Raw genomic sequence first — 27,913 nt, 5'->3', positions numbered from 1 at the left:
CACCATAGGAGTAATTTGGTACTCCAGGAAAGGAAGGGGGAAAGGGGGGAGGTAGTAGTGAAGGGGAAAAACCTGAGAGGAGATTTCAGTGGCCTATTATGACGCTCACGGATGTTCCTGGCAAGGTCAATAATTATCATCATCCGAGCAACACTTTTCTCAATCCTTTCATCAGTCTGCAGAGCCCAACATTACAAAAGGAACTCAAGTTAAATATCTACAAATTTATAATATTTGAACTTTTTAAAAAACAAACGATATGCAGCTGTTATGATTACATAATTAGTAATTACTAAGTGTACTATACCATCAAGAGCATATCCATCTCTTTCACACATAGAGCTCCAACCACAGCATCATTAAAAAATCTTGCATAGTATCTACCTTTCCGTCCCAATCTAACCCCAATCACAGCGTGTAGGAAAATGCGCCTCCAAACCACCATGTGTGGGAAAAAGCTCAGACTCCGTCAAAGGGTTTGTGCCAAAGATGTTGGCGTCGAATGCCACCAAAGCCCATCAATAGGGAGCCCACAGCAGCACATCCTACATATACCATGTTGGTAGAAGAGTCTTGGCTCAAGATCCAAGCCTAACCCTCTAGTTGAGGAGCGCTCAACTCAATCCCTGAATGATAGCCATGCGCATCAAAGACCATCCCACGATAAATAATGTGCCCAACTAAATATAGCTGATTGTTCCCTAGCGATGGTTTGAAACCCCACATAAGCTTGCCAATCTTAATCCATGGGCCCTAAATCAGGCACATTACATCCACCAATCTGGACTTTATCATTCTGGGTAGATAAGATGCCCACCCTCTTCAAATCCTAGCTTTACTGAATTCCTAATTAAGCAAGGCTCACTGTCATCATGGGACTTGAGTGACCAGTTGTAGGAGTGTCCTGACACTCAAGCACAATCTTTTTCCTATCTCTGCATCACCTGGAACACCAAACCTTCCCATTTCGTAACAATAATCCATTCCAAATGTAGAACTGACCACCTGCCACCTGAATAGATGGAATTATCACTCCATCTTAATTGATAATAGTGGAGCTCTCCTCCCCGACCTGATGCCAATATTGACTACAGTGTGAGTCGGTCCTACATATCCCTCGTAAAGGTCAACCCTAATCCCAACTAAACTCAAAGAGCTCACTTCACCATCAAAGCATCGGCCACTCGATTCTATAACAAAGACTCCGTATGGACTTGTAGAGGCAACCATTGCCTACTTTTGGTGTCCATTTCACTTTAGGAGCTTGGAAACACCTTCATTCTTGAATTTGGGATCATTTCGTTGGATTTCTGACTCACTGTGTCAGTTTCAACGTTTTTCTGCCCGGGTGTTGGAACTCAAGTTTGGAGCAACCATTTGCAGATCTGTTAGTTCCGATGGACTCAGTAGGTCCTAAAACTTCTATGTTGCTCATCATTTGCACTCTGGTGGAGTTTACAAACATATCAGTTTCCAAAAACGTTTTTCAATCCGTGTTGGACCCAGTGATTGGGACCACGGTTTCCAAAACCGTCTGTCCCATTGCGTTTCGGACGCCTAAAAACCCCTACCTATTGTTCTTGTGCGATTTGGTGGAGTATTTTCAGAGTTATAGATCTGAGCTCAATTCACCATCAAAGCATCCGCCACTCGATTCAGGCTACCCTTTTGATACATTATTCCCATATCAAATTTGAGTCCATAGTGCTTTTCCTGCCCTCAAATCAGGTCTATCATAGATGTATTTGATAGATTCATGGTCTATCAATAGAACAAAGCTAGATCCATATAAGAAATGTCTAACGTGTGTACCATTCCTTTTTCTGAGTATGCCATGGAACCTCGCTTTCATACATCTTTTTAACAATCAAAAGCTAAAGGTTAGCCATCTAGGAATAACTACCGCATATTAGCTAGCATCAGTCTCAACAACAAATGGCTTGCTAGGATCAGGTAGAGCTAATACACATGCATCCTTCACCTTCAGCTTGATAGTTTAAGGCGCTTCGGCTTCTTGATTACAACTATGTTTGTTCACTCAAAATGCATGGGGATTTAAATAATTTGAACATTTACACTCATGTGATAGCTCGCAAGGCTACTCTTGTGCTTACTTTTCTGGAGCAGCATCAGCCATCGACACTTATGCTCTCGTGCCTGATTGCCTAACTCCATACTAATGTCTTTGGCCATTGGATCCCTACTCTTTTGGATATTGCTTTCGGGCATCTACATGGCTGTATTCCTGGCTGTCCATATTCTACTCGTCAGCTCCTTGATTGGTAACTTCTTCAGGCCCATCCGCATTGGTCAAGCCATCCTCCAGATCCCGAAAATCCTTTACAAAGTATTCATTCGAGTTGTGTCTTTGATCGCCCGTTACCTCATCTTCACCCCAGAAACTCTTGGTTTTCGCATAGATTGGGGATCTCCACGGTAGATGATTTGGTGGATGATCGGGGTCTTACACTTCCTCTTCCACAGGCCAGGTGGCAATTTTGTTTGTGGATGCATCACAGGCCTATTTGGCATATTCCCACTACCATGTCAGGCAATCCCCCACTATTTACTGATCTTTCTTTGATGGATTGGAAGTTTGATTGAGGCAACCCAGGTATTCTCCTTTTTCATTTGCAGATCACCTCTTGCAGTGCAAGAGCCTAGATGCTCCTATTTTCTCACTTTCTCCTATGCAGCAATCCTTCTTTGATTGCTTGCAGACGCTCTGCATAGATCATGATGTATATCTAGCATACACTGAGATTTTCAGCTAATGTAACTTTGGCTGCCTCGTTTTGAGGTCACTACTCTTGTAATATAATCGATCAAAAGTTTTCACTAAAAAATGTGTCTGTGTGTGTGTCTGTGTGTGTGTGTGTGTGTGGAGCGTGAGAGAGCGTGGTGAGAGAGGTGGAGACGAGCCTCACCTGCATCCCGTACAGACTCCCCGTCTGTCCGTACATCCGTACGGCAGACGTACGCTCACCGTACAGCCGTACGGTCTGCTCCGCCTTTTCCCTGCGTAGCCTTTCGTAACTCTGCCTCTGTTTTCATCGTCTTGCCGTACCTTTTCTGACACCTCTTCCAGACGTCCGTACATTTTCGTCCTTTTCCGTACAGCCTGGTTTCCCCGCCCATTTTTACTTCTTCGAACAGCTTTTGCGTGCCTTCTCAATATCCCTATACCGCTCAGCTTCTTCCATACAGCCCCCTCCGTACAACCGTACTTTCCGTACAGTCCCTGCTTCTTCCTCTTTTCGTTCAGTTCGCATCTCTAGCTTATTCTTCGTCCGTACAGCCCTTCTTTGCTCTGCCCTTCTTTCAATCCTGCCCTGCTTCTCTTCATGGAAGATCAATTCAAAAGCTACTCTCGTAAGGAGTCGACCCGGGACTCCAAAAGACAACAGGTTGATTTTTCTACTACAGATTCGGTCGACGCTCACTATGTCTTTGATATGCTTAAAGATGAATTTCAGTACAGCCGGAAGGAGTGGGCCAAACCTCCCCCGGCCATCAAATACAAGTTGAAGCTTCCATCATTGGTTGCTCCTCTTCGAAAATTCTCTCAGCAAGCAGTTATTATCTTCTTCCCAGGAAAGCTACCTTCAGCAAATGATGTGGCTCAATGGGTTCAGGCATTGTTGGGAGGCTGCTTTGTTGAAGGGGTATATTTTGCTTCTAGGGGTTTTTATGAGGTGCACTTTTCAGATGCCTCATATCGCCAGCAGATTTTGGAGATGTCGCCCCTTTTCTATGGCAGACAAATGGTGCATGTCATGCCATGGTCGCCAAACAAAGATTACCACAGCCTCATTCGACATCATTGCCCCGTATGGGTTGAGGTGGTGGATTTTCCAGACTATATGAGGGCTGAGTTACCAAGTTTGGCAGCCTCTTTGGGGCAAGTTGTTTGCCCACCCCGCCCTTCGGGTAATCGCAATCGCTTTTGTATTCTTTGGGATACAGATCACCCCACCCCTCCTTCCATTGCGGTAGAAGTGGAGGATGTTCCCCTTGGTGAAAAATATTTTGACTTGAAATGGGGAGTTTTTGCAGGTGCTTGTTTCACATGCCATAAGTTTGGCCACTTAGCCTCACAGTGTCCTGCAGTTCTGCATCAGCTTCCTCCCACAGCTATTGCTCCAGAAAATACTCCCCCTCCGACTTATGCCTCGGGGTCTAAGGCAATGCCTACTAAACTGGGTGATGTGGCTCTCAAATCTGTCCCTTCCAAAGAAAATGTACTTCAGGTTTCAGCTAAGCAAAAGGATAAGGGTAAGGGCAAAATTTCAGAATCTCATGTCTCTCCCCAGGGTGCCTGGCAGCAACCCAAAAAGGTTTTTGCTCTCAAACCACGTCCACTACAATCTCGCCATTGGGATGCTTCAATTTCTACCCCTGGTCAGACCTCTTCCCCTGCTGACAGCCTTGCTTCTCAACTGTGGGTTGATGTGCTAAAAAGAGGCATCCCTGTATGTGATAATGATGAGGACCATAGAGCTAATGATCCAGGAGCCCAGGTGGATGTTGATGTCATGGCTGAGGCCTGACAGTTTACACTCTATTCTGCCTTTTGGTTTGACTGTACATATCTTTTATGTCTACTTCAATTACTTGCATTACATACAATATTCAGGGTCTTTGCAATGCCAATAAGTGGAGACTCTTCTGGCATTATGTACATAGAATGCATCCCGATGTGATCTCCTTACAAGAACACAATCAACATTTCTTGGCTGGTCAGCAAGGCCACTATGCTGGTTATGATATTTTTTATGCTGGTACAATGCACTTTTCGGGGGTTTGCATGCTTGTAAAACATGATATACAGCCCACGGTGGCCCACAATGATCCTCAGGGTCGATGGATGGTGATCAGGTGCACCTGGCAGGATACTCTCTATGAAATAGCATCTGTTTATGCCTCGCAAACTTCTGCGACTAGAGCTCAAATGTGGGATTCCCTCAAACAATACCCATGGCTTTCCAATGCTTTTTTGTGTGGAGACTTTAACAATTCGCCTGCCTCCCAAGATAATACTACTCATCGCTCTCACATGATTCCCACTGAGTTCCGACATTGGGAAGATATGCTCTCATCTCTGCATGCTGAAGATCTATGGCTCTCAACAAGGGACACAGATATGGGTTATACATATCATCACAATGCTTTTAATCATTACTGGGCTCGACTTGACAGATGGTATTTGCTGCATGCTCAGCAGTATGCTGATTTCACATGTACATTGCGGATTGATCACTCCCTCCTGCTATCTGATCATTTCCCAGTATGCTTGACATTATCAATAGCACATCTGACAGATGATATGCCTTTTTTTGGTCATCGCTTGCTCCATGTTAATAGTGCCTACTTGCTTCATCAACAATTTCAGAACATGGTGAGAGTGGCTGTCCGTCCCCTCCTCTCACATGCTCAGGAGGATATGGATTTTGCTTGGATCAGCCTTGCTCATCGTTTACAGGCTGTTATTCAAGACTATGGACGGAGTTACATGGAAAACCTTCGGCTCAAGATAAAATGGGCTCAATCCCACAAGCAGCAAATGGATGCAATCAGTTCTCATAGGCAGCTTACTTCTTCTGAACAGGATTCTTGTGCTTATGCGGCTCATATCATCCATCAAAATGATCTTCGCAAATTAAAGAAGTGGCAAATCCGAGCTCGTATGAAACCCCTTTTGGATAAGGGCTGCTCCTCCAAAGCCTTTTTTAAAAGTCTCCATGCGGATAGGCGAAAGGAGGATATTTGCAGGATCAAGAAAGCTGATGGCACCTGGACCACTTCCAAATCCGACTTGGAATTGCAATGTTCTAGTCACTTTCAGCAGCTCCTTTCTTCTCGACCTGATCATTTGATGCAAGTAAATGCAGCCAGGTCTCAATTTCTTATGCATGTTCAGCCCATAGTATCTCGGGAACAGGCCCATGCATTGGAGCAGCCTTTTATGCTTAGTGAACTGGAAGATGCTTTGAGTCATCTACGCAAAAGCAGCTCCCCTGGTTGGGATGGACTGACTGTTGAATTCTTCCGTGCATTTTGGGGTGATCTCAAGATTACTCTCCTTCTAATGATCAATCATGCTTGGGCAGAACAATCTCTACCTCCATCCTGGAAACATGGCCTGGTAAAATTGATTCCCAAAAAAAGGTTGTGTGAGACGATGGCTGATTGGCGGCCTATTTCCCTCATGCCTGTCATTTACAAACTCATTGCTAAAATGATTGTCCTCAGGGTTCGCTTCCTCTTGCAAGCAGGACTTCATCCTAGGCAGTATGGGTTTGTCCCCAGGAGGCAGATCACTGACAATATCTCCAACGCCTTGCTTGCGATTGAGTATGCCAAATATTCTAAACAAGATGTTCTCATTCTGCAAGTAGACATTGCGAAAGCTTTTGATACTGTCCATTGGGATTTCATCTCTCAAACTATGCAAAAATTGGGATTTGGCTCTCGACTTGTCCACATCATTTACTGGCTTTATTCTCATGCCACCGCACAGTGCTTGCTTGGTGGTGGGTTGTCAAGAACCTGGACTATGACTCGCTCAGTGAGACAGGGTTGCCCTCTTAGTTCCTTACTGTATGCCATTGCTACCCATCCGTTACTCTTGCATATGGACTATCTGGCAGATACAGGACAGCTTCATGGTTTGCAAATTCCAGGGGCACAGTCTTTTCTTGCACAGGCCTATGCTGATGATTCATTCTTCATGCCAAGGAATTCTCAAAGTGATCTTTCTTGTTTGATGCATACACTGAATGATTTTGGCATAGCTGCTGGACTGCATATCAATTTTCAGAAATCAAAACTTCTAGCTTTGAAAGAAGCTGATTGGCATGCACTGTTTTGGCCAGGCCACATTATCTCTTCCTTTACTATTGTCAGACATCTCGGATATCCCATTGGCTGGAATATTACTCCGCAACAACAGCTCAAATGGGTGCTTCAAAAGATCAATAAGAAGCTGGAATACTGGCATTTGTCCACTTGGCCTCTACATGTTCGACTCCGGATAGTACAGTCCATCATTATGGCATATGTGCAATTTTATTTGCCTCTTCTTCCTTGGTCTTTCAAGCATTTGGCCTCTTATATGTCCCAAGCTATGGAGATATTTTGGAAAAGTAAATCTCTTAAAAAAGCTTTGCGACTACTACCTATGCTGTCTATTTGTTCACCCAAGACTCATGGGGGGCTGAATATTCTCAATCTCCAGGTTCATATGTTGGCAAGAAAGAGCACTATGATTGCTGATTTTTTTCAGCAAAATCAACCATGGGCTATTATGTTAGCAGCTATGTGTGGAAACATGGCTTCCCATGCATATGGGCATTGGATTACAGATCACTGGGAAGCAGTTTTATCTAATTTTCAGGGGAAAATTCCTGGTTGCCCTGTTTCTACTGCTTTTCTTCATGATTGGAAGAGAATTCTTTCATATGCAAAATGGACAGGTGCTTCCTCTCATCATGGCAATTCTTTTCGATTGGAAAGCATCCATTGGAGCAAGGTGTTTGCATCGCCTCTCGCTTTACAGGCACCTATCAAAGCATATAATCTCATGAAATTGGGCATAAGATTTGTTGGTGATGTTGTGGATCAACAAGGCTATACACTTTCATTTCCACAAGCTTGCAGGACATTCTCCTTGGGTCTGCATCATAGATCCATTTGGAGAACACTTTCAATTATGATGCAGCCATTTGTTCCGGTTCCTCCACTGTTTGCACAAGACAGATTAATGGATTGGAATTTGACTTCCATACCTCCTGCTACACATACACTTTCGATACACAATCTGACTTCCTCGAAGGTTTACAGATTTCTTCTTCCACAGCCATGGATTGACAAGCATGCCAACACTCTTTGGAATTTGGATAGGCCTTTATCTTGGTGGCAATCCCGTCTCATGAAAATCTGGAAAACCAAATTGCCATTGAAACAGAGGCTTTTCTTTTGGAGATGTATAGTGGGAGCCTTTTCCATTGGGGTGAAATTGGCAGCTCGCCGCATTGCTTCTCCTTTCTGCCCCCGTTGCTCTCATCCTCGCGAGACAGTTCCTCACTTATTATGGTTTTGTCCGCACTCTCGCACATTGATCACTCATGTTTCTCATTTACTGCGGCTTCGGTTCCCTTCTATCAGATTTGGGAAACTTTTCTGGATGTTTGGATGCTGCTCATCTCAGATGTCTCCATTACTCCTTTTCTTTCATTGGACTCGCTTTTGGGTATTATGGACCATCTGGACACAGAGACTGCATTCCAGGATGGGTCAACAGTTTCCTCAGGCATATATTTTCTTCAGAATGTCCCTTAAGCAGTCTTTACATGACAGTCTTGCTGCAAGGGATTTGGATGCTACTTGCCTTGAAGTGTTCTCTACTTGTTTTTGAGTTCTTCTATCGGGCTCTCTTTCGGAGTTCTTTGCTAGTGTGTGGGAGACTTCCCATATTGTAAATTTATGAGCATATAAATACAATGGATTTTACCAAAAAAAAAGTGTGTGTGACCAAAGGACAGCAACCTCCAACTGATGGCTGGCAAAGTCCAAGAAAAGTTATTTCTGCTCCAAGAATTCCACCCCCCTCGCACTTGGAATGGTGCATCTCCTAGCGGAAATACCCCAGAGATAAATATAGGAATTGGGATTACATGGGCTGCAATAACAGCCATCAGAACACTCTTCCCTGAAGAAGAGGTTGCTGCTTTGCTGTCTACTTCTCAGGTGGCTACTCCTTCTCAGGGGCGAGGCCTCGACCCTGAGATAGAAATGCAAGGCTGACCTCATAAATTTTGCTGCTGTACATAGTTGTTACATTACTATAAATACATGTACATGTGACTGCTCACATCAAATGTTTTACACTCAATGTCTAGGGCATGTGTGACAGTAGGAAATGGAAAGCTGTGTGGCTGTACATCAACAGATTTCAGCCTGACATAGTGGCAATACAAGAACACAACCAACATATTTATGCAGGCAAGACAGGACACTACTGTGGATATGATATTTTCTATGCTGGGGAGCACTCTTTCTCAGGGGTTGTCCTTCTGATCAAACATGAGCTTCAACCAGTCATTGCTTTAAATGACAACAAAGGCAGATGGCTTGTTCTCCAATGCATTATTAGAGGAGAGGTGTTTGAATTTGCTTCAGTTTATGCACCTCAGTCCTCTAGAGAAAGAACTGCAATTTGGGATGCCATGCAACAATATCCGTGGAGATATCATGCCTACATATGTGGGGATTTCAATAATGCTCCACAACGGGGAGACAACACCTCCAGACATGACCATATGTTATCTCCTGAAAGGCATGCATGGTCTCAACTACTTTTGCATCTGGATCTGGTTGACCTTCTGAAGGAATTGCAGCCTTTGTCACCGGGCTACACTTTTCAACATAATGCTTTTTCCGCTTAAAAGGCACGTCTGGATCGATGGTATAGTGTCGCTCCCGAACAAAATGGGGATTTTACATGCAAAATGTGGATTGACTATGCCTTTGTGCATTCAGACCATGCACCACTATCGTTGCGGTTATCTTTTCATAATATGCCAGATGATAGATTGCCACAAAGGAGACATCTAATCATAAACAATAGTTATTTGCAACATGGTGATTTCAAGGCAATGGTTACTGAAGCATCTCATTGTCTATCCTCTAGCAGCCATATTCATGTTGATGGTGCCTGGGATTCTTTTATTTCCAAAATGCAAGTTGTGATTAGAGCTTATGGCAAGTCTTACATGAAGACTCTGAGAGAAACCATTGCTCAGGCCAAATCCACTTGTCAAGACCTCACTGAACTCAGTCATCATCGTTCGTTGTCCATGCATGAGCAAACAACACTATGTCAGGCCAGACATTGTCTTAAACTAAATGATCAAAGGAAACTGGCAAAATGGGAGACTAGAGCAAGACAAAGAGCCTTTACAGATAAAGGTTGCTCTTCCAAAGAATTTTTCAAAAGTTTACATCAGAGGAGAATCAAAAACAGAAATTGGCAGAGTGCTTATGTCTGATGGATCATGGACTACTTCACGGTCACAGCTTGCTTCTGTTTGTGTGCATCATTTCTCTCAGCAATTTGGCTCTGCAGCTCCTCCCTCGCAACAGATTTTGTTTGCACGAAATTTACTGTTGCAACATGTTTCTCCTATCATTTCCCCTACTCAAGCTTTGGAATTCGAGGAACTCTTTACCGAGAGGGAACTGTCAAATGCAATCAAATCATGTGGCAGATGGAAATCCCCAGGATGGGATGGTTTAACAGTCGAGTTTTTTCTAGAATATTGGCCTATTTTGAAGCATTCATTGCTATATATGGTGAATGCTGCGTGGCAAAATCAGAAAATGCCGGCCACATGGAAGAGAGGTCTTGTTAAACTCCTTCCCAAAAAACAAATTTGTGAGTCTTTGACAGATTGGAGACCTATCACTCTTATGCCCGTAATTTACAAAGTCACTACCAAAATGATTGTTGATCGGCTAAAGGGGTTTTTACATGATGGGTTGCATCCTGCTCAATATGGCTTTGTCCCGCGTAGGCATATCACAGATAACATTGCTAATGCCTACATTGGAATTGAATATGCCAAATACACACAGCAGGATGTTTTGTTATTGCAAGTTGATATTGCGAAAGCCTTTGACACTGTTCAGTGGGATTTTATTTCATCGACTATGAAGGCATTGGGTTTTGGCACAAAAATGCAGCAACTCATCACTTGGCTATATCAAGATAGTAAAGCTGCCTACGTACTTTCAGGAGATATTTCTCCATCCTGGACTCTTGCTTGTTCTGTCAGGCAAGGATGTCCCCTGAGTGCTTTACTTTTTGCCATAGCCACTCATCCACTGCTTCAATATCTGGATCACCTCTTGGACACTGACTAGCTGCACGGTTTGGAGATTCTTGGCAGTCATAGCGTGATTGCTCAGGCATATGCTGATGATTCATTCTTTACTCCAAAAAATACTCGGGCTGATCTGTCCATGATTATGCATGCTCTTTCTACATATGGATTGGCTGCTGGCCTTCGGGTAAATTTTCAGAAATCAAAATTGCTGCCGTTACATGCACAGGAATGGCACAACCTTCTGTGGCCTGGGGAAATTGTCCCCGCTTCTCAATTCATTCGACATCTTGGTCAGCCTCTGGGCTGGGGACTCACCCGTTCAGAACAAACTGATTGGGTGCTAGTAAAGTTAAGGGCAAAACTTGAATATTGGAAGCTTGCAACTTGGCCATTACATGTTCATTTGCGAATTACACAATCCATTTTGATAGCATACATACAATTTTATATGCCTCTCACTATGTTCACTAAGGCAGATCTGGTTTCATTTATGTCAGCTATCATGGAAATTTCCTGGCGTTCAAAACATGGCAAGAAAAGTCTCAGATTACTCTCTATGCATCGTCTCTGTTCTCCAAAGATGCACGGGGGTCTGAACATTCTCAATATTCAAATGCATTTACTTGCTCACAGAGGGAAAATGATGATACAGTTTATGCAAGGAGATCCGCCTTGGGCTTTCGTGATCCGCTCTCTCTTATTACATCTTCATATATCTGCCTTTGGGAATTGGCAGCCTACTCAGTGGGATTTTTTATTTGGCTCTATCCAAGGCAAGATCAGAGGCTGCCCTTTTGTCTCTCGTCTGCTTCTTGATTGGAAACACATTCTATCCCACTTGGAATGGCGTGGCAGGGACTCTCTCTCGGGCAACTCTTTGAGGGTAGAGAATATTTTTTGGTCTAAAGTATTCCACCCTCCTTTGGCCATACAAGAACCCCGACGTTCTTATTTTCTCTCCTTCAAAGGCATTTCATCTGTGGCGGATGTACTTCAGGATGATGGCACAATTTTAACATTTTCTATGGCTGCTCGCAAATATGGCTTGGGAGCTCATTATCGTCCTTTATGGCATAAAATTTCAGCAATGCTCCAACCGTACTTGCCGGTACCTCATTTGGAACTTCAGAATCGGCTTGAGGATTGGATTTTACGCTCTCCTTCCTTATACGCCCGTCCTTTGAAGCTCTCACATATCACAGTGTCATCACTGTATAAAGTCTTATTACCTCCACCTTGGATTTCCCACAGAGCAAATACTGTTTGGCATATGGATCGTTCAATGAAGTGGTGTAGAAAAAGGCTGCGTCTCCTTTGGCATTACAAAGTCCCTCTTCGACAACAGCTTTTCCTATGGCGAGTTCTCCTTGGCATTTTTCCATCAGGACAGTTACTCGCACACAGACATATTGCTTCAGCTGTTAGTCACAGATGCCAGCACTCTATTGAATCAGTGCTTCACATTTTTTGGTTCTGTCCAAATACTTCTGATCTCATTGCTCTCATCAGACAGAGGCTTCGACAACGATTTCCTACTGTTACTTTTAGCAGATTTTTTTGGTTGTTTGATTTTCATCCACAGAGACAGGGTTTTGATTTATTTTTTGTATGGGTGCGCTATTGTATCCTATGGACTTTATGGATGGACAGAAATCATAGAGTCTTTGGTGATCCACTATTTTCATCCTTTCTTTTTTTCAAACGCTCTCTGCAACAATCATTCTACGATTGTTTTCAGACTCGTTTGATTGATCAAGATGTGTATACAGCTTATACTAAGATCTTTAGTCGAGTAGTAGCTACTTCGTTTTTGAAGTAACTATGAATGTAATTATTTTACAGCAATAAAAGAGTTCTTCCCACAAAAAAAAAAGTGTGTGATATTTATTATGCTGGTACTACTACCTACTCAGGTGTATGCATAATGGTTAGACATGAGCTGGAGCCTCAGTTAGCATTCAATGATAGCAGTGGCATAGGGATGGTCATACAATGTAATGTCAATGGTGATATTCTTGAGTTTGCATCAGTCTATGCCTCCCAGACCTCTGCCGTGAGGGCTTCCTTATGGGATTCTTTAAGCAAATACCCATGGAGATCTAATGCATTTATCTGTGGAGATTTTAATAATTCCCCTCTGCCGAGAGATAACACCACTTCAAGATCTCATATGCTATCATTGGAACGGCAGAAATGGGATAGCATGCTTCTTTCTGTGCAGGCTGAAGATTTATGGCTGCTTCTCCAAGGGTCAGTGCCTGGTTATACATTTCATCATAATGCATTTACTGCATACTGGGCAAGCCTTGACAGATGGTATTTGTTTTATCCACAACAATATGCAGATTTTAGCCCTGATCTCTTCATAGATTTCTCATTGCGCTTGTCAGATCATGCCCCATTATGGATAAATCTGCAACTTGGTATGCCACTGGATGATTTGCCACCTCTTTCCCGTAGATTACTGCATGTTAATCAGGCTTATCTCCGACATCAATATTTTCAGCAAATGATCAGATCTGCAATTCATCCCTTGCCTTTGCATGCCCAGGAGGACATGGATTATGCTTGGGACAGTTTTGTCTCTCGTATACAGAATGTCATTAGGGAGTATGGAAACTGGTATATGACTAAATGGAGGAATGAGGTTAAATGGGCAAAAAGGACAGCACAACAATTGACTGAATATTCACATTTAAGGCCTCTCTCTGAATCAGAAAATGATTCCCTTTCACATGCTCGGATCAAACTGACTGATAATGATGAGCGGAAATTGCACAAATGGCAGATTAGAGCAAGAATATAGCCCCTCATGGATAAGGGCTGTTCATCAAAAGCCTTCTTCCAGGGCCTGCATGCTACTCGAAAGAAAAACTCATGTCTAAGGGTAAGGAAGCTGGATGGCTCTTGGACGAACTCTTTCTCTGATCTCCAAGATGAATGCCAAAATTATTTTCAGAAATTGTTCTCTGCTCCTGGTTCCCCATCACATCAAATGACTGATGCGAGGACTGAATTTCTTCAATATGTTTCTGAGATAGTGGAAATGGATGATGCACTTACATTGGAGAGACCTTTTACTGACACAGAACTTGATAATGCATTGTCCCACATCAGCAAATACAAGTCCCCTGGCAGGGATGGCCTTACGGTGGAATTTTATCTTTCTTTTTGGGATGATTTGAAAGATGTCCTTTTGCAAATGATCAATGTTGCCTGGCAAGAAAATCACTTGCCGCACCTTTGGAAGCATGGCATAATCAAACTTGTGCCCAAAAAACATCTGTGTGACCATATGTCAGATTGGAGGCCTATTACTTTGATGCCTGTAGTTTACAAACTCATTTCCAAAATGATTGTGTATAGGCTTCACGGGATACTAAATGCGGGCCTTCATCCTCATCAATATGGGTTTGTGCCGCGAAGACAAATCCATGACAATATCTCCAATGCATTGACTGCAATTGATTATGCTAAGTACTCGCATCAAGATGTGCTCATATTGCAGGTAGACATTGCTAAGGCATTTGACACTGTTCAATGGGACTTTATCTCTCAAATCATGACAAAGTTGGGCTTTGGTCCCAAGATAGCAAATGCTATTTATTGGCTTTATTCTGGCTCTACTTCTCAGTGCATTCTTGGGGGTCATCTATCTCGGTCATAGACATTGGCTAGATCAGTTAGACAGAACAGCCCTCTTAGTGCTCTCTTCTATGCCATTGCGACCCATCCCCTCTTGATGTATCTTGATCATCTTACAAACACAGGACAGATGATTGGTCTTAAAATCCCTGGGGCTGCATCTTTTTTGGCACAAGCATATGCTGATGATTCCTTCTTTATGCCACAGAACTCTCCTTGGGAAGTTCACATGCTTATGACCACACTATCATTGTATGGATCAGCAGCGGGATTGCATGTTAATTTTGACAAATCTAAATTGCTCCCCATGAAACAATGTGACTGGCATTCTATCCTCTGGCCAGGTCAAGTAGTCCATTCCAAAGATGTCGTCGGGCATTTGGAATATCCTATAGGATGGCATATCACCAGGAAGCAACAATTAAAATGGATCTTCCAAAGACTTCAACATAAACTGGAATATTGGAAAATCTCTACTTGGCCACTTCATGTCAAGCTCAGAATAGTACAGTCTATCGTAATGTCCTATGTTCAGTTTTTTTTGCCTTTGCTACATTGGTCCTCCAGAGATATTTCGGCCTTTATGTCTCAAGCTATGGAGCTGTTAGGGAGGACAAAAACTGCTGTCAAAGCATTGAGACTGATGAAGATGGAAATGGTGTGCTCTCCAAGGATGCATGGTGGACTGAATGTTCTCAATATAAGATATCATGTACTAGCAAGGAAGGTTACTATGCTCCATACTTTCTTCCGTCAACAACAGCCGTGGACTTGTATGATAACATCCATGTGTGTCAACATGATGACATCTGCTTATGGCCATTGGACTACTAATCCTTGGGAGGTTGTCATTGGGAGATTTGTAGGGAAGATACCTGGCTGTCCTTTCTCTACTGCTCTAATACTTGATTGGAAACAGGTACTTTCTAAGGTCAAATGAGCTCCCGATAATTGCTCGGGGACAAATTCAATGAGAAAAGAAAGTATTCATTGGAGTGCCATCTTTGACATTCCACTTGCTTTACAGGAACCAGTTCGGGCATATAATCTCATGAAATTGGGAATTAGATACATCAATGATGTGGTAGATGATCGGGGCTATGTCTTATCTTTTCCTCAGGCCACTGCTTCCTATGCATTGGGAATGCATCATAGGTCAATATGGAAGAAAATTGCTGATTTGTTACATCCTTTTCTACCTGTTCCTCCTGTGGCTGGCACAGACAAGCTTATGGATTGGCCATTGCAACCCTCTGCTACATGCTCTCATCATGTTCCTCTGCCTGCTTTGACCTCCATCAAAGCCTACAGGCTTCTTCAGCCAGCTCCATGGATTCAGCAATATGCTAATACTCTGTGGCATATCAGAAAGCCCCTCTCATGGTGGCGGAAGAATCTCCGCATCTTCTAGAAGTGTAAAATGCCTTTGAAACACAGACTTTTTCTTTGGAGATGCATGACAGGCACATTGTCAGTGGGAATCACACTTGCCAAACGTCACATTGCACCATCCACATGTTTACGATGTCAAGCTCCTTCAGAGACTGTCCCTCATTTGGTTTGGCACTGCCCGGGTTCCAGGAACCTCCTTGGGAGAATTTGAGGTCATCTTCGGCTCCGTTTCCCGAGTCACAGATTTGGGAAACATTTTTGGTTATTTGGCAGATTTATGCGGTCTTTGTCTCAATACTCACTATTTCTCTCATGGGTGAGATATTGGGCTCTTTGGACAATCTGGAGTGAGCATAATTGGGCATACATGGGTCGGCAGATTCATAGGTCATATGAATCTTTCCGAGCCTCATTGCAGCAATCCTTATATGATGCCTGCCATGAGGGTGATATACATGCTTCTTGCATAGAGCTTTTCTTTTTATGTTTCTGATCTCTGGGATACTCTCTATTTTGGAGACTTCCCATCTTGTAAGTTTATGAGAATATAAATATACTGCACTGGATTTACCCCAAAAAAAAAGTGTGGGTGCGCACGCGCATGTGTGCGTGTGTGTTGGATTGGAAGCACATTCTCTCCCATTTGGAATGGCATAGGATACTCTTTGAGAGCTGAAAGCATACATTGGTCTAGAGCTTTTGATCCGCCTCTTGCAGTGCAAGAGCCTAGACGCTCCTATTTTCTCACTTTCAAAGGTATTTATTCGGTGGCAAATGTCATCCATGATGATGGTACTCTTCTTTCTTTTCCTTTGGCAGCTGCAAAATATCGTCTGGGGATGCATTATCTTCCTTTGTGACATATCATTGATTCTATACTTCAGCTTTTTCTGCCGGTTCCTTGGAAGATTGAAGACAGGCTTCAGGACTGCACTATTCAGCCTTCTGTGTCCACATTTCGTCCGCTGAAATTGTGTCATATTACGGTACCGGCATTGTATATAGTTCGGTTGCCTTCACCTTGGGCTTCAGACCGAGCAAATCAGATTTGGCATATGCATCGACTTGCAAAGTGGTGGCGGAAGAGACTACGCTATATTTGGGATTCCAAAGTTCCTCTTCCGCAACAGATTCTCTTGTGGCGATTTTTGTTGGGAGTTTTCCCGTCTGGGCAGCTTATGGCACGCAGACATATTGCTCTCGTTGTTTGTCAACGATGTCATGCTCCGCAGGAATCTCTGCTCCATATCTTCTGGCTTTGTCTGCATGCTCGTGATTTGCTGGGTATTATTGAACAAAATCTGAGAGCTCGCTTTCCAAATGTTGTTTTTGGAAAATTATTTTGGCTCTTTGGCATTCATCCACGGCGACCGGAGTTTGATTTGTTTTTTACTTGGGTTAGATACTAGCCGCTCTGGACTCTATGGATAGATCGCAATCATAGGGTCTTTGGTGATCCTCAGTTATCCACTTTCTTTTTCTTCCGCAGATCTTTGCAGCAATCTCTCTTTGATTTCTACAAACTCACTTCATAGATTCTGATGTATATCTTTCTTATACTGAGATTTTATGTTGTTGTACTGTCCACCTTTCCCTTTTTGGGAAGCTCTTCTAATCTAAAGCAACGAAATTTTCACTAAAAAAAGCGTGTTTTTGTGTGTGTGTGTGTGTGTGTGTGTGTGTGTGTGTGGAAAGTTACCTTCAGCAAATGATGTGGCTCAGTGGGTTCAGGATTTATTGGGAGGTTGCTTTGTTGAAGGAGTATACTTTACTTCTAGAAATTTTTTTGAAGTGCATTTTTTGGATGCCTCATATCGTCAACAGATATTGGAGATGTCACCTCTCTTCTATGGCAGACAAATGGTGCATGTCATGCCATGGTCGCCAAACAAGGACTACCACAGTATCATTCGACATCACTGCCCTGTATGGGTTGAGGTAGTGGATTTTCCGGACTATATGAGGGCTGAGTTACCAAGTTTGGCAGCTAGTTTGGGGCAAGTTGTATGCCCACCCCGTCCTTCGGGTAACCGCAATCGGTTTTGTGTTCTTTGGGATACAGATCACCCAACCCCTCCTTCCATTGCGGTAGAAGTGGAGGATGTTCCCCTCGGTGAAAAACATTTTGATTTGAAATGGGGAGTTTTTGTAGGTGCTTGTTTCACATGCCATAAGTTAGGCCACTTAGCCTCACACTGTCCTGCAGTCCTGCATCAGCTCCCACCTACAGCTATTGCTCCAAAAAATACTTCCCCCCCCAACTTATGGCCCGGGGCCTAAGGCTATGCCTACCAAACTGGGTGATGTGGCATCTAAATCTGTCCCTTCCAAAGAAAATGTGGTTCAGGTTTCAGCCAAGCAAAAGGATAAAGGGAAGGGCAAAATTTAAGAATCTCATGCCTCTCCCCGTGCCAGCAACCCAAAAAGGTATTCGCTCTCAAACCACGTCCGTTACAATCTCGCCATTGGGATGCTTCAACCTCTACCCCTGGTCAGACCTCTACCCCCGCTGACAGCCTCACCTCTCAACTGTGGGTTGATGTGTTAAAAAGGGGCATCCCTGTATGTGACAATGATGAGGATCATAGAGCTAATGATCCAGGAGGCCAGGTGGATGTTGATGTCATGGCTGAGGCCTGACAGCTTATACTTTACTCTGCTTTTGGTTTGACTGTACATATCTTCTATGTCTACTTCAATTACTTGCATTACATACAATGTTCAGGGTCTTTGCAATGTCAATAAGTGGAGACTTTTTTGGCATTATGTACATAGAATGCACCCCGATGTGATCTCTTTATAGGAACACAACCAACACTCTGCTGGCCAGCAAGGCCACTATGCTGGTTATAATATCTTTTATGCTGGTACAATGCACTTTTCAGGGGTCTGCATGCTGGTAAAACATGATATGCAGCCCACGGTTGCTTACAATGACCCTCAGGGTCGATGGATGGTGGTCAGATGCACCTGGCAGGCTGATCTCTATGAAATAACATCATAGGAACACCTCCCAACACAATATTATCTTGTAGCTACTTCCTCACTGCTTCCATCACGCTCTCCCCCTCTCTTTCTCTCTACATCTACCACTCTTTCAAGGCACACACTTAGCTCACTGCATCCAAAGGGCTAGCCCCATGTTGCATGCATTCAAAATAGGCTGAGAGCAAGCGAGCGAAGAAGAGAGAGAGAGAGAGAGAGAGAGAGAGAGAGAGAGAACGCAACCCTCAAGAATGAAATTGGCATACATGTCCAAAAGAGCATCGGCCAGCATGATAATATGTTCTAGCAAGCTCTCTCTCGCAACTACCATAGGCGTTAAAGATGAAAGCATAGGTCATGTATTTGGAGGATGCCCTCATGCTGAATGATTTCAAAACAATTCGGTGCTTGTTCATCTTGACCCTGTCAATGCATTCCAAGAGAGAGAAATTTCAATCCAGAATCTCCTCAAACACGCGCTTGGCATACACGTACAAAAGTGCATTGCCAAAAGACTATAAGTTTGGTCCTGTTGTGCTTTTTCTATGATCAATGCATTCCAAGAGGCAGAACATTCTAAGAAGGGAGTTGCACATTGAGGGGGTGAGAGAGACGAAAAGAGAGCAACACAATTGCCATACATGTTTAGAAGAGCAATGCCTAGCACAATATTATATCGTAGCCCCCTCATGCTGCATCATGCACTCAAAACAGTCCAGTGCTTGCCAAACTGTCCAATGCCTTTTTGTGTGGAGACTTTAACAATTCGCCTGCATTCAAGACAATACCACTCATCGTTCTCACATGATCCCCACTGAGCTTCGACATTGGGAAGATATGCTCTCATTCCTGCATGCAGAAGATCTATGGCTCTCAACAAGGGACAGAGATATGGGTTATACATATCATCACAATGCCTTTACTCATTATTGGGCTCGACTTGACAGATAATATTTGCTGCATGCTCAGCAGTATGCTGATTTTACATGTGCACTATGGGTCGATCATTCCCTCTTGCTATCTGATCACTTTCCAGTATGCTTGACACTATCTATAGCACGTTTGACGGATGATATGCCTTTTTTTGGTCGTCGCCTACTCCATGTTAATAGTGCTTATCTGCTTCACCAACAATTTCAGAATATGGTGAGAGTGGCTGTCCGCCCCCTCCTCTTACATGCTCAGGAGGACATGGATTTTGCTTGGATCAGTCTTGCTCGTCGCTTGCAGGCTGTTATTCAAGATTATAGACGGAGTTACATGGGAAACCTCAGGCTCAAGCTGAAATGGGCTCAATCTCACAAGCAACAAATGGATGTAATCAGTTCTCATCGGCAGCTTACCTCTTCTGAACAGGATTCTTGTGCTTATGCGGTTCATATCATCCATCAAAATGATCTTCGCAAATTAAAGAAGTGGCAAATCCGAGCTCGCATGAAACCCCTTTTGGATAAGGGCTGCTCCTCCAAAGCCTTTTTTAAAACACTCCATGCGGATAGGCGAAAGGAGGATATTTGCAGGATCAAGAAAGATAATGGCACCTGGACCACCTCCAAATCAGAATTGGAATCGCAATGTTCTAGTCATTTCCAGCATCTCTTTTCTCTTCAGCCTGATAATTTGATGCAAGTGAATGCAGGCAGGTCTCAATTTCTTATGCATGTCCAGCCCATATTGTCTCCGGAACAGGCTCATGCATTGGAGCAGCCTTTTATGCTTAGTGAACTGGATGATGCTTTGAGTCATTTACGCAAACGCAGCTCTCGTGGTTGGGATGGATTGACTGTTGAATTTTTCCGTGCATTCTGGGGTGATCTCAGGAACACTCTTCTTCTAATGATCAATCATGCTTGGGAAGAACAATCTCTTCCTCCATCTTGGAAACATGGCCTTGTCAAATTGATTCCCAAAAAAAGGTTGTGTGAGACGATGGCTGATTGGCGGCCTATATCTCTTATGCCTGTTATTTACAAACTCTGCCAAAATGATTGTCCTCAGGGTTCGCTTCTTTTTGCAAGCAGGACTTCATCCTAGGCAGTATGGGTTTGTCCCCAGAAGGCAGAGCACTGACAATATCTCCAATGCTTTGCTTGCGATTGAGTATGCCAAATATTCCAAACAAGATGTTCTCATTCTGCAAGTAGACATTCCGAAAGCATTTGACACTGTCCATTGGGATTTTATTTCTCAGACTATGCATAAATTGGGATTTGGCCCTCGGCTGGTCCATATTATCTACTGGCTCTATTCTCATGCCACGGCGCAGTGTTTGCTTGGTGGTGGGTTGTCAAGAACCTGGACTATGACCCGCTCAGTGAGACAGGGTTGCCCTCTTAGTTTCTTATTGTATGCCATTGCTACCCATCCGTTACTGTTGCATATGGACCATCTTGCAGATACAGGACAGCTTCATGGCTTGCAAATTCCAGGGGCACAGTCATTTCTTGCACAGGCATATGCTGATGATTCATACTTTATGCCCAGGAATTCTCAAAGCGACCTTTCTCATTTGATGCATACACTGAATGACTTTGGCATAGCTGCTGGACTGCATATCAACTTTCAGAAATCAAAACTTCTAGCATTGAAAGAAGCTGATTGGCATACACTTCTCTGGCCAGGCCACATTATCCCTTCCCATACTATTGTGAGGCATCTAGGATACCCCATTGGCTGGAATATTACCCCGCAACAACAGCTCAAATGGGTGCTTCAAAAGATCAACAAGAAGCTGGAATACTGGCATTTGTCCACTTGGCCTCTACATGTTCGACTTCGGATAGTACGGTCCATCATTATGGCATATGTGCAATTTTATTTGCCTCTTCTTCCCTGGTCTTTCAAGCATTTGGCTTCCTATATGTCCCAGGCTATGGAGATATTTTGGAAAAGCAAATCTCATAAAAAGACTTTGCGACTACTACCTATGCAGTCTATTTGTTCACCCAAGACTCATGGGGGGCTGAATATTCTCAATCTCCAGGTTCATATGTTGGCAAGAAAGAGCACTATGATTGCTGATTTTTTTCAGCAAAAACAGCCATGGGCTATTATGTTAGCAGCTATGTGTGGAAACATGGCGTCCCATGCATATGGGCATTGGATTACAGATCACTGGGAAGCAGTCATGACCAAAATTCAGGGGAAAATTCCTGGTTGCCCTGTTTCTACTGCTTTTATTCATGATTGGAAGAGAATTCTCTCATATGCAAAATGGACAGGTGCTTCTTCTCATCATGGTGATTCTTTTCGCTTGGAAAGCATCCATTGGAGCAAGGTGTTTGAAGTGCCTCTCGCTTTACAGGAACCTATTAAAGCATACAATCTCATGAAATTGGGCATAAGATTTGTTGGCGATGTTGTGGATCAACAGGGTTGTATGCTTTCATTTCCACAAGCTTGCAGGACATTCTCCTTGGGTCTGCATCATAGGTCCATTTGGAGAATACTTTCAACTATGTTGCAGCCATTTGTTCTGGTTCCTCCACTGTTTGTACAGGACAGATTACTGGACTGGAACTTGACTTCCTTACCTCCTGCTACCCATTCGCTTTCAATGCATAATCTGGCCTCCTCGAAGGTCTACAGATTTCTTCTTCCACCGCCATGGATTGACAAGCATGCCAACACTCTTTGGAATTTGGATAGGCCTTTATCTTGGTGGCAATCACGACTCATGAAAATCTGGAAAGCCAAATTGCCATTGAAACAGAGGCTTTTCTTTTGGAGATGTATAGTGGGAGCTTTTTCCATTGGGGTGAAATTGGCAGCACGCCGCATTGCTTCCCCTTCCTGCCCCCGTTGCTCCCATCATCGCGAGACAGTTCCTCATCTATTATGGTCTTGCCCGCACTCTCGCATATTGATCACTCATGTTTCTCATTTGCTGCGGCTTCGGTTTCCCTCTATCAGATTTGGAAAACCCTTCTGGATGTTTGGATGCCTCTCATCTCAGATGTCTCCATTCCTCCTCTTCTTTCACTGGACTCGCTTTTGGGTACTATGGACCATTTGGACACAGAGATTGCATTCTAGGATGGGTCAACAGTTTCCTCAGGCATATGTTTTCTTCAGAATGTCCCTCAAGCAATCCTTATATGATAGTTTTGCTGCAAGGGACTTGGATGCTACTAGCCTTGAAGTGTTTTCTGACTGCTTTTGAGTTCTTCCATTGGGCTCTCCTTTGGTGTCTAATGTCATGTACATTGATTTCATGTTAATAATATAGTAATGTGCTTTCACAAAAAAAAAAGTGTGTGTACAAAAAAAAGGGGAGAAGGGGGGAGTGTGTTCTTAACCCCAAAAAAATGTGTGTGTGTTTTCACCCCCCCAAAAAGAAAATGTGTGTATGTGTGTCTCTCAGTGCTTCTCAGATACTTTGTTTCATGTCCGCTAATACGAGAGAAGCATATACCTAGATGAGTCCAGGAACATGCCCAAACTCATCCTCTAAATACAGAACATAGTGCAGTTTCAATCTCGTGATAGACACTCTTAAGGTTGAAAACCATAAACTCCATCACGCATAGCAAGGACATACATATTTATATGTCTATGTATATGTATATGTCCATCCATGACAAAAGTGCAACAAAAAATTAGCAAATTGAGGCCCTTCCCGAGCTCATCACATATAAGAGTATCGACATGCGTTGGCACATTCACTATGCTATTTGCTGAAATAAACTCAAACATAGATCAGATAGAAAACCGCAAATAATCATCAATAATTCTAAACCATGATTATGGACAACACCATACTAACTGTAAGCAGACACCCAGCATTGACCATTATACAGTTTCCTAAAGCTTCTGAAAGAACTCATGTGATTGCAGTCAGCTTAGTTTTTCCACTGCGATAAACATCCTGACTAATTCAGCTTACTTTTTATCATGCGATAAACTTCCCGATGCCATACTAAAATAATCGGATCACCTTTCCATGAAACATAAAGATTCCCAACCTTCTTTCGAGTCTTGGGAAGCACAAGTATAAGACAAAGCACTATTAATATGATGCTAAGAAAACAATTAAAGATGACTAAATGGTCTAATGCACTTATAAACTACCTTCGCTTGAACTTGTGGAAAACTACAATAATGGATACTCTCCTCAGCCTCCGGTGCCAAAAGCTTGCGTAGATTTTGATATAACACTTCAGTGAAGAATGGTGTGAATGGAGCCATCACCTTGCATGTAGTTAAAAGAACCTGCTAGCCAGTTCAAATCAAAAGTAGTATATGTGGAAATTGCAAAACCCTTGATACACGTTGTAATGTTGTGTAACAATTACAAATGCCATGAATCAATTGAGAAGCACACTCATCAAAGCATAAACAATACCACCACTAGAACATGCAAAACAGTATGGCCAAGCATTTCAAAATGCTTGCAGATGTCCAGAACAAGATCCAGACATTCAGGATAAGTTTTTCAAATGAAAAAGAGAAAATTTGAACTTTTGAAGGAATGTGATTGTCAATAAGTGTTTTTTTTTTACATGTATAGCCAAACATGAAAATCTTTAGCAGTCTTAGCATTCAGAATACAGAAAACACTTTATGGATGCTCTCTTGCTGGTACGCTGATCCGGATATTGATGTATGCAGATGACGTGGCACTTTTGTCTTCCTCAACAGAGGGGCTCCAGAGACACCTTGATTTTTTGTGAATCTCATGATTTGAAGGTCAACCTTGGTTACGATCTTCAATGCATCTCGAGCCGTCACGCACCAAGAGCAGTTCACATTTGATATGTCACCTATTGAGATAGTTTCGTCATACACGTATCTTGGGGTTGTGTTCTCCGGACCCATCTTCACTATGAGACGCTTCATTGGCCAGACTAGAGATACGCTTCATTGGGCAGACTCGAGAGGCAATGCTTCCGCTCGCACTTCAAGATCCACGGACAAAGGGGCTGCTTTTTGACTCCTTGGTCTTTTTGCATTCTGCATTGGTTTGGATGCTCGTTTAGCGCTCCACCCTTTCTACCAGGATTTTCAGAGTCTCATAGACCCAATGCATCGGTCTTCCGAAGACTTTATTAAACTCTCTCTCTCTCTCTCTCTCTCTCTCTCTCTCTCTCTCTCTGTAAAATCTTGTTACGATTCCCTCCCTACCCCGTAGCTAGTCTCTATAGTCAAAGATCTTGTTCACACTGAAGTATAAACTGCTAAGAAGGAAGTGATTGTGGAAGTGGACACCAAAGCATTAAGTCTGATATTCAAGCAGAGATTAAAGCTCTCTCCGTTCAAACCTGCTCCTTTTGTGTTAACTTCCTCTCCCTCCCCCCCCACCTACCCCTCCAATCACCCCGCTCCGTTCGAGCCTGCTCCTGTTGTGCCTTTCCACCCCAGCTTCTGTTTGCCTTGACTGACTGCTGCCCCAACTGCCTCTGTTTGTCATTTCTGTACAGACAGTATGATCGACATACTGTTGTACAGTCCCCATAGAGTCCACCCTGCCACCCAAGCCTGTTCACCTCCCCTCCAGGTAGTCTTTTCTGCCTCTGGAAAAGCTCATTTGTGCCATCAGCAGCCCCTGCCACTATAACCCTCTCCTCTAGCTCGTATGCTCTGCCTCTGCCCACTTCTCAAACAGCCTGCTTGGGGGATATCCTGCACCCCTTGTCATCAGCACCCCAATATTTTCTCTGTGTCCACCTCTGGAACAGCCTATTTCCAGGCTGTCCTGTTGTCCTCACCATCCCCCCCCCCCCCCCTTCCCTGTTTTTCCTCTCCATCTGCTCAACCTCCGCTTCTGTTCAGAGCCTCTGCTCTCCCTTCTATTTGTTTTCCTCTCCATGCCCTCCTTGGCCTCATCTGTTAATAGCAGCCCACATTGTGCTGCTTGTTCCTTCTCTAAGACATGAGAGGATACTTGGAACCCCCTCCTCCCTCTTTTTTTTTCTAACTCTTCCACCTTATCGCCCTTCCTCCCCATTTCTGAGATATGACGAGGCCTCCACACATGACCAAGGACGTGGAGAAAGGAAAATAGAAAGAGAAAGACAGCCAATGGGAGAATAAAGAGCAAGGCAAGTCAACCATGCTCCAGAAAACGAAAGATCATCCTCTGACCAACAATACAAAGGAGTTGGAGGAAAGAGGCCTTCTAGTCCCAGTTCCACACCTATGGTATCTCCCAACTCACCTCAAGCCCTCCTTTGTCTCCTCCACCTCTTACCCACTGCATTACCTCACCACCCATGCCCTTAAGGACCTTCTACCCCCTACCAAGCTTTCTCCGGTTCACCCTCAGGCACCCACTCCTCCTCTCCTTTGCACATATCAACCACAGCAGCACTCAGTCTCTCCCAACTTTGTTCAGCAGATTCTCACTGAGATCCACCAAACGGTGAGCCAAGAGGCCGAGCGCAGAAATAGAACGACACCCTCAAGCATGTAGTTTTCACAATCCAGACTGAGGCTATCGAGCTCCATAAGGACATTGCAGGCACAGTGGACCCCGAGTAGTGATAAGGAGTACACAGCCATGATGAAAAAGAGACCTCCAAGTGGTTGAATGTAGTAAAACAAGCTCCAACAAAGGCAATTATGTCAGCTACTATACTCGAGCATCAGACAAAGAGCCTGGAAGGCTCTCAAAATCAGTGTCTCACACGTTCCTCACACCTCCTCTGCTGTTGCAAATGCCACCACTTTGGTCAACTCTACCCCAAAAGTACATCAGCATGGGATTGAGAGGGCCTAGCACATTGGATGTGACCCCCACAAAGACCAGCCTTTAGTCATACACTTCAGACACCCAGGTCTGCTTAACGGCACTCTTCAAGATCATCCACAACTCCATATGGTATGGATAAGGATCGCACTCCCTTGCAAATGAAGCAGAGATGGACTCTCTTGTAGCAGCGGTCCAAATTTGCAGGGTATATGAGACTCAAAGGACCGAGGCCTTGACTTGCACCGTCTGGATTGTAATGGACCATTGTGGTCAGAGCCAAAAAACTTCTCAAATTCATACTCCTTGAGACATTATCTTCTACATACAAACTCACCAATGTCCATACTGGCCACGACCATTAGTTTGTTAATATACATGGGAGTTGACATATCGTGACAAGCCTAGAGAGACAGGTAGAGTAGACTTACAGCTCTATATTAATCATCTATCACTACGATAATTTCAGCGGAGACACATGCCCCACATGCAGGTTCCTCTATAGTCACGCCACCTGCACCTCCCAGCAAGACCTTTTCAATGGTATATGCTCTTTTCCCAAAGAGACCTTACACTTGGCCAAGAAGCTCCAAGAGGAAGGGTGAGACATCATAGTAAACAGCCTTGTATCCACATATTAGGGAAGTCCTTGGATACTTAAACGCACAGACTACCAATCGGAAAGTAGATTCCTCAGCGATGCCAGCCCTTAAGCAAGGATATTCCTTGTTCCTCGGTACTGGTCTTCCATAGCTCTGATATGGACTTTATGATAATGCTATGTACACCTCCCACAAAACCATCACGGTGTCTCTCTCTGCCCATTCATTTTTCTTTTTCTTCCAGATAGAGTGTGTGGATGCCTATTGCATATGCCTTTTTATTCAGTCACATAGACCCTTTGGTCTTCCAAAGACTATAATAAACTTTCATTCTTTCTTGGCACTCTCACCAATTGGTATGAGTGGTTGATAACAGCCCACCCTTTACAGGGCACATGATGTGGGTGGGCTAGGCATTCCATTCCTGGTTCGTCAGGTAGAATTGAGTAATTCTTCAGCCCAATATGGCCTGATCTGCAGGTAGATTGTAGTACCAACAATCAACCTGTCTTAGGTAGTTAACAAGCATGTAAGCTAACACCTTCTCTGACAAGCTTGCCTGTGCTAAATGACTGAGTGCGGCAGACACGAGATGGGATTGATAAACCACCAATCTTTTCCCATCCATGATAGAGGACCAGTGGCATAAACAGGAACAAATCAAGTTCTACTGTGGAAGCTATCCACATAGGCACATTCAAAAAAAATTGTTGCTA

The 27,913-nt window shown here is 43.6% G+C and overlaps 1 protein-coding gene across 1 annotated transcript in view; it reads right to left on the bottom strand.

The window, feature by feature from the left end:
- The window catches only part of LOC147906286 (tRNA synthetase class I (I, L, M and V) family protein), a 267,819-nt gene that overhangs the window by 118,000 nt on the left and 121,906 nt on the right, over positions 1 to 27,913 (bottom strand). The window contains exons 16-17 of the mRNA XM_087377738.1: positions 23,979 to 24,119; positions 73 to 176 (exon numbers count right to left, since the gene is read on the bottom strand). Coding sequence (XP_087233864.1) covers positions 73 to 176; positions 23,979 to 24,119 — 245 coding nt within the window. The remainder of the gene's footprint in view (positions 1 to 72; positions 177 to 23,978; positions 24,120 to 27,913) is intronic.

Source organism: Dipteris shenzhenensis, chromosome 1, assembly GCF_047967505.1.
Source record: "Dipteris shenzhenensis isolate YYH24624 ecotype China chromosome 1, Dip_SZ_1.0, whole genome shotgun sequence".
Classification (NCBI taxonomy): Eukaryota; Viridiplantae; Streptophyta; class Polypodiopsida; order Gleicheniales; family Dipteridaceae; genus Dipteris; species Dipteris shenzhenensis.
This window is presented reverse-complemented; position numbering and strand designations above follow the sequence as displayed.